This window comes from Hyperoodon ampullatus (genome assembly GCF_949752795.1).
Source record: "Hyperoodon ampullatus genome assembly, chromosome: 19".
NCBI classification, from domain to species: Eukaryota; Metazoa; Chordata; class Mammalia; order Artiodactyla; family Ziphiidae; genus Hyperoodon; species Hyperoodon ampullatus.
The window spans coordinates 5,398,286-5,406,040 of NC_136932.1; the positions used below are offsets into that span (position 1 = coordinate 5,398,286).

Sequence of the window (7,755 nt, forward strand, 5' to 3'; positions counted from 1 at the left end):
GACCTCAAACCGCAAACGCAACACTACAACGCCCACTTCTGCTCTAAAACGGGCAGAAATATTTATGAAAAAATAATTTAAATAAGCAGAGTCAGAAACAGTCTGGTCCTGGTACTCCTAAGTGTATTCAGGCTTTGGGATGGGGGGGCCTTTGGGACTTAGACCCCTCTCCAAATATTCCAGGGGGCACTGATGTCTGGAGGGGGGGGTTTCTTTCCGGGAAGTCAGTTCAGAGCAGCCTCTGTCCCTGAGGCTCGGAGAAAGAGAACTCGGGGGCTATCTTGCCTGAGAGGGGGAAGCGGCTTGGGCCGAAGGCTCGTCCGAGGCGCCCTTCCTCTGTCTGCCTAAGTTGAGGGCTTCCTTCTACCGGGAGCTGCACCGGGCAGGAAGCGGGTTGTCCCTGTGTAGACCACAGGGCTTCTCGCGGCCCTGTCAGAGGAAGCTTGTGGCTAGGTCAAGCTCCACTCTGTCTACCTGATGGACTCCTAGACTCAGGTCCCCTCATAGAACTCTGGGGTGTTCCTCCAACTTCATCAACACCCCTACAAATTTCAGCATTCCTGATGCTGAAAAAGGCTGATGCCCTTGAGTCCACTGAAATTGCAAATTTAAGACTGAAAAGACTTCTCCCATTAATATTTCATCCTCATAACCTTATAGTTTTTTTCGTTTTTTATTTTAAAACATCCCTGTCTGGCTCAAATGGTTGTCTCTTCATTTCTACACACTTGTTTTTTGCAACAGTGAGCAGAGGGTTGTAAAATGACCGACTGCTCCCAACTCGGTCATTTTTCAGTGATGAAAAGATATTTTATTTTCGAAAGAGGTGCGTGTGCATGTTTGGGAACTGAAGGAGTGTAATGAGATTAGTGCAATGCTTTGTGCTGGGGGCGTGTGTGAGTCTGTGTAAGGTCTGGGCGAGGCAGAAGTGTAGCCGTTTCGGTGCCCAGTGGGTGGGGGGGAGGGGGTTTAGTGTGGGAATCCTACCCAGGAATGCCCAGGGTCCCTCTGCATGGCCACTGCACAGTCACTTGACTCTGTTTCTCCATCACCCGGAGTCCCAGCTCAATCCCCCGAATGAAATGAGGCCACCGTGAGAAACCGGTCCGGCTTTGCATCTCATTTACATAAATATTTATTAATCGTCATTAAACTGAACAGAAACACGCAATGCACTTCGGGTGTCCGACGGGAGTTTCATCTTCACTACAAGAGGAAGGTAAAATTGCGTGTGTGTGTGGGTGAGTGTGTGGGTGTGTGGCCTGTGGGTTTGCATCTTTGCAGAGTGTGTTTGGATGCCTGATCTCCTGCCTCCGGTGGGAAGAGGTTCTCCTTTTGCCCCCTTTTTTGGGAAATCTCCAGAAGGAGCCCTCAGCCCTCTCCCTGCCCACCTGCCAGCCAGAGCCAAGAGGATGTCTCAGACAAAAACCCCCTCTCCAGACACTGGAAATCGCCGGGCGCCTGGCGCCCACCGAGGCACAGTCGGGCAGGGGCGGGGCTGCCTCCAGTTCTCGGTCTCCTCCCTCGTCCCGGGGAAGGGACTGAGTTGCCTGCGGGGAGGGGGGTGTGCGGCGAGCTCTCCTCCCTCTGCCCCCGGACGCCCGCGCCGGGGCTGCGTGTGCGTGCGGTGTGGTGTGCGTGTGTGTCTTCCATGCAAACCCTCCCTCCCCAAACCGACCCCCCCAACAGTTTGCCATTCCATACAAATTTGGAAACAGATTTTTAAAAAACAGCAGGACGCACAACGGGGACGGGGCGGGGGAGGGCAGTGGCACTGGGGCCCCAAATCTCCGAGTCACTGATTGTAAGAACCTGGGGAGGGGAGGGGGCAGCGCCGGCCCCCACTTCACCAAAGTGCACAGATCCGCGCTTGGGCGGCGCGGCCCGCGGGCCGGGGAGGGGGAGCATCCCGGGGCCGGGCCGGGCCGCTAGGCTCAGTCAGAACCTCCTTGCATAGATATTTGTGTCTTTTTATTATTGGTAGTAGTATTTTTTGCCTTTTATTGCTTCTAAAAGTTCTTACTGCGTTTTCTCTCCGATCCGGACTCTGCGTTCGGCCTCCGTCGCCTCTTAGCTTTTTTTTTTTTTTTTTTGTATGTTTGTTTGTTTGTTTAAAAAAGGGAAAAGGGAAAAATGGATTCTAGTTACAAATTGTCTTGGCCTCTCTCTTTCCTTCAATCCACATTCCCTCCCGCCAAAATTAAAATCACAAAACGCTTAGACTAGGGGTTGGGGATGATGAGGGCTTCCAGGTCCAGGCTCCGTGCCCTGACTTCTGCCCTCTTCAAGAAAGAGGGGGCGCCCGGCAGCTCGGTGTCTGTTCTAATAATAATAATAAGGGGAAAACAGTAGCCCACAGCTCAGCTGCCCCCTTACCAAAGCCTTTGGGCCTGCAGGGGCAAAGGGGAAGAGAAAACCTAAGTGCAGGAATTGGGAATTGGTGGGGGGTGGGGGGTCTCCAGGGAGTGCCCAAAGAGGGGTCCCTGTAGAAGTACTCCCTGGGAAAGAGGAGGAGGGAACCCCTTGGGGAGAGAGAAGGCAGTCCCCTGGGGGAAGTGAGGCCCCTGGGACGGGCCACCCACAGGTAAGAGGACCGCGCTGCCTAGGAGAGCGGCAGGACCGGCAGCCCGCGCCCCGCGCCCCGCGCCGGAGTAGGTGGGGTGCCCCTGCGCTCGGGGGGCCTAGGGGCAGGGGTGCGGGCAAAGGCAAAAGAAAAAGAATGGGGCGGGCGCGAGGTCTCAGTTATGGAAAAACGCATTGAGCTCCTCGTACACGGGGCCCCGGTCGTGGTGAAGGTGCATATCGTAAGACAAGAGATTCTCCGAGTGGACGCCCCCGCGCACAGCCGACGAGCCGAAGACCAGCCCGTGGCCCGTGGGCCGCGAGCCGGGCAGCGCCGAGTAGTGCATAGAGTAATGGTAGCTCTTCTCGTGGTCGGGCGACGAGTCCTGCTTGAGCGAGAAGTTGCCATTGAGACAGAGCGGGGGGCTGAGCGGGCCCTCGTACTCGGAGCTGTTGTAGTCCGGGCTCGCACCGCCGCCGCCAGCCGCCGCGTACAGCGTCTCGTAGGCGGCGCAGTAGCCGTGGGTCCGCAGGGCGTGCGCCGCGCCGCTGCCCAGGCCGCCCGCCGCCTGGCACTGTGCGCCCGCCAGGCGCGAGCACGGGTACGGGTAGGGGTGCATGGCGAATGGGCCGCCGGAGCCGTGGAAGCGGCCCGTGCCGTCGGCGCCCTGCTCAGTGAGGAAGTTGCGCGAGTTGAGCTGCAGGCAGCCGGCCACCAGGTTGGTGGTGGGCTGCGACAGGCCCTTGCACAGCGTCTGCACGTAGGACACCAGGTCGGGTCGCTTGCCCGAGCGCAGAATCTCAGAGAGCGCCCAGATGTAGTTCTTGGCGAGGCGCAGCGTCTCGATCTTGGACAGCTTCTGCGTCTTGGAGTAGCAGGGCACCACCTTCCGCAGGTTGTCCAGCGCCGCGTTCAGGTCGTGCATGCGGTTGCGCTCCCGAGCGTTCGCCTTCTGCCTCCGCAGCTTGGAGCGCTCCAGGCGCGCCTTGGTCATCTTGCGCTTCTTGGGCCCGCGCTTCTTGGGCCGCTCGCCCTCTGCCTCGTCCAGCCCTTCCTCTTCCTCCTCTTCCTCCTCCTCCTCGCCCCCCAGCTCGCCTTCCTCCTTGACCTCGGCCAGCGCGGCCTCCGGCACCTCGTCAGCACGGAGAGGGACGGGCTTGGCGGCCCGGGCGGGCCCCGGAGCCCCGGGCCCCGGCGGAGGCGGAGGTGGTGGCGGCGCCTCGCCCTTGTCGCTTCTCGGCTCGTCGTCGTCGCCGTCGCCCCAGCTGGAGAACTTGGGCACGTCCGAGAGGAGACCGGGCTCGCTGAACAGGCGGGTCAGCATGGTGCCTGAGGGCGCCCGGCGGGCGGGAAGAGGAGAGAGCGCAGAGTTAGGGGAGCGCTGGGGTCATCCCGACCCCCGTAACCCGCCTCCACCCCCGAGTCCGGGGCGGGTTCCCGCCCGGGGGGCCCTGGGGGCCCACCTCCTCCGCTTGCCCCACCCCGAGCCAGCCCAGCCCAGCCCAGCCCCGCCGCCCGCCCGGGGTCTCGGCACAGGCCCGTTCTCCGGCGCTGGGCCCCGGCTCCACCCCTCGCCTGAACGAGGGGCCGCTCCCCGCGCCGGTCCTCTCCGGGTGTGGTCGGGGACAGAACAGGGGCTTTAGGGAGCAGATCTTTCGCCGGGGGAGGCGGCGCGATCGCCAGGAAGCCTCTTCTCTCCCGGCGGTGGAGGAAGGCTGGGCGGCCGCGGTGGGGCAGCTGCCCCGCTCGGCGGCTCCGGCGGCCCGGGCCCCGCCGCCCGGCTCCCCCGCCCTCCCGTGGCTCTCACCCCCACACTCCCTAATCCAATTTGCAACTTGGCCGCGCGCCGCCCTCGGCTCGGCCCCCACCCCCGCAGCCCCAGTTCCAGAGGCGGGAGGATCGTCTCCTCCAGCCGGGCGTCCCCAGCTCCCGGAGCCGGCTCGGGGCGGCGAGGGCTGAGAAAGCCGGGCGTGGGGAGGAGACTGAGAGAAGCGAGCCCCGTCCGTCTCCCCTGCGGTCAGGGACCCCCTTCCCCCCTTTAAACTGCCTCCCTCCCACACGGCTCTTCAGATCTCGTTGTATTTCGGGATTGATGGGAAAAAATCCAAATTTGTTTGTTTGCTTCTCTCTCTCTCTCTCTTTTTTTTTCGGTGGTAGGGAAAGGTCGAAGGTTCCTCCGGGACAACCATGGGTGGGGGTTCCCATCTCAGCCTCTTCACGCCCCCCCATGACCCTGCTTTCCCCCTCCTCCCCAAGCCCATCGCAGGCAGAGACGCCTCCCTCCGCAGCCCACTGAGCTGCAGCCCCTAGGGGAGAGGGAACCCGGGGCGCCTCCGATGCCCACCCCATGAGGGGGCATCGCCCCGGGAAGGGGGGATTTAGGGACCCTCCTGTCGGCCGAAGAAGCTGCCCCCCACCCCCCAAGCGGCGGGTCAGATCTAGCTGCCTTTCGGACAACTTACCTCGGAGAGGAGTCAAGGGGAGAGGGGAGGGGAGGGGGGGAGGGGGGCAAGAGAGAGAGGGGGGAGAAGAGGAATCTTCTCGCTTATTTCATTGTTCCCCCATCTTCAGGGAGCGGGGGCAGCGGCTCCTCAAGGCGGCGGGCGCCGGCGTCTTCAGAGCGCCATGCGAACCGCGGAGCGAGTGTGGCATCTCTACCAGGCGGGGTACCAGCCTCTATGCCAGGCCATATGGGCTTGGCACGTCACGGGCAGCAGCTATCACATGAGAGACGGTGATTGGCATGCGTCTGCATTGGGGGAGAGCCGGCTCCCCCGGGACCCGCCGCCATCTGTCACTCTCTACTCCAAAAAAAAAAAAAAAAAAAATTAAATAAATAAAGGAAATAAATAAATATCTCTGCCTCCCTCCCCTCCCCGCCCAACGCAGGGAAAGCAGGGATTGAGAGGGAGGTAGGAGGACTTGCCCCCCTTGGATATAGAGTCCCCCACAGGGGAACAATGGGGTGGCAAGGCTGGAACTTGGGGGGTTTTGATGTCCCCAATTCTATGCTCCCTCCAGGGCCCTGTTCTGTCCATTTCCTCCCTTGCAGGCTCCCAAAGGTGGGTCAGGGACCAGACCCTCGGCTCTGGAGGAGGGACCTCTATGTTTGCCTCCACCCCACCCCCCGACCCCCAGGAGGATCCCCTCGGTCACAAAGGGACAGCTGAGGCCCCCTCCCAGGGTGGGCGTGGGGGGCGTTCCTGGCCTAAGCCCCATAGGTAGATGTTGGCACCGTGCCATCCCTCATCCCTGTCTGCCCCTCCCCCACCCACCGTCACGCACACACAACATATGTGGCTGAACGCAATTCAAACCAAGGGAAAGACAGAGGAAAGGAAAGACTTGCCTGGATGTCTGTGCCTTTGCATGGGCGTGTGTGTGTCTGTGGGGACATGTGTGTATATCAGTGGCGTCAGCTGATGGGAGAGATTTCCTTGGGTGTTTAGGGGTATATGTAGGTTGGGATGGGAATGGAAAGGAACCCTTGGGATGAGCCAGTGCACCCACCATCTGGGGGTGTGGGAGAGGGCTCAGTCTGGATTCCTAACCCAGAAACTTCTCCCTCCTCCCCCCCACCCACCGCTTCCCTGCCCAACATACTTTCCCCCTGCTAGACAAGTGACCATCCCACCAGTGGCTTTGTCTCCTGGCCTCTGACTTGCTTATTTGAGGGAGGAGGGGGCTGAGCTGGGAATTGCCTAAAGTTCCTGGAAGAGGCTCAAGCATTCTCCTCCCCCTGCAAAAAAAATACTGCAAGTACTGAAGCCAACTCCAGCAGTCTTGAGAGTGACCAGGGGGAGGTAGGTCAGACAGGTGTCTTGATAAGGAAGGTAGGAAATTGCTGTTTTATCTTACAGCTCACCTTTCAACCCTCTCCCTGGGCCAGACACAGATGGAAATGGCACGAGTTGAGGGAGGAAGCTTTAGACACACACACACACACACACACACACACACACACGTGTTCCTCACTCTGTGGTGCAGAAAATGGATACACACCCCTACTCCGACAGATTCCTGTGTGTAAGCAGGTAATCGCAACCAGGTGTAGAGAGACCCTCGTCTACACCTTTATTCAGGCATTCGTGTGTTTCAGACCCACGTTTCCTATCCCTCCCCACCCTCCAGCTTCCATATGCTTAGACAACTTCAATTATACTTTAACCACGTGCCCTTTGGTGGCAACCACGTGCTAAGCACTGGGCGGTGCAAAGACGGGGGTTTCACCCTCAATCTGGACAGGAAGTTTTCTCCCTCTAGGACCTCCAGAAGGGGTCTCAGGCTGGTAAGACACTGATTTGATGCCTGGTAGAATGAATTAGGTTCTAAACAGAGGTACGCATGATGGCCAAGGAGGCCTTGGAGAAGGGGGGCTGGCACTGTGTGAGCCAGGACCAGGTACCGAAAGGCACCTCAAATCTTCCTCCTACAGAGGCCCATAGAGGGGAACTGACTTGCCCAGGACCACAAAGGGGAGAGCAGAACTTGGTCTAGAACCCAGGGACTTGACTCCCAGCCCAGTGCTCCTTCTACAGTCACACAGTCTGCCTCAGCGGTCTCCAAGGATGAGAAGCCAATGGTAAGTTTTCCTCCACTCATACATCCTGGTTCTGGGAAGGTAGGCTCCCACCCATGGTCTGGCAGATGGTCTGGGGCACTCTGGGCATGGCAGAGAGAGGGGCCAAAGGATAGGCCTTAGGTGGGGCAGAGACTCAGGGGTGCTGGCCAGGCCTTTGTCCATGTTTGGGCGCAGCCTCAAAGGCTTTCCTGTCCCTTTACAGAGGGTGGGGGTCTTCAATCCTGACACATGGCCCTTCTTGAGTCCCCCAGTCACATGGTATTCTGATTACCTGCACATGCTTTGGGCTCTGATTCCTGGCCACCCTACTTACCAGCTTTAAAGGATGCTGAATGCCTTGAGCAAGTTACATAATGGCTCTCAGTCTTGATTTTCCCATCTGTAAAATGGGGACAATTATCCTACACCTCATAGGGTTGTTGTTAGTACTAAATGGGATAGTACCTGTATTGAGTTTAGCACAGGGCTGGCAATAGAGTGCGCCTTCAATAAATGTCCACTCTCCTTTTTATTAAAGCACTTTGTAAACTGTAACATGCTTTATGCTATTAGTTTCTTGCACATACCCCCGGCACATACACACTCAGAATGCTTTGTCTACATGAGAACT

At 58.9% G+C, this 7,755-nt stretch overlaps 1 protein-coding gene across 1 annotated transcript; it reads right to left on the minus strand.

The window, feature by feature from the left end:
* Positions 1–2,738: 2,738 nt before the first annotated feature.
* NEUROD2 (neuronal differentiation 2) lies at positions 2,739–4,159 on the minus strand (the record flags this gene model as incomplete). The annotated part of the gene is made up of 1 exon (XM_079724555.1): positions 2,739–4,159. The coding sequence occupies exon 1, from the start codon at positions 3,885–3,887 to the stop codon at positions 2,739–2,741; it is 1,149 nt and encodes a 382-aa protein (XP_079580681.1). The 5' UTR covers positions 3,888–4,159.
* Positions 4,160–7,755: the final 3,596 nt, after the last annotated feature.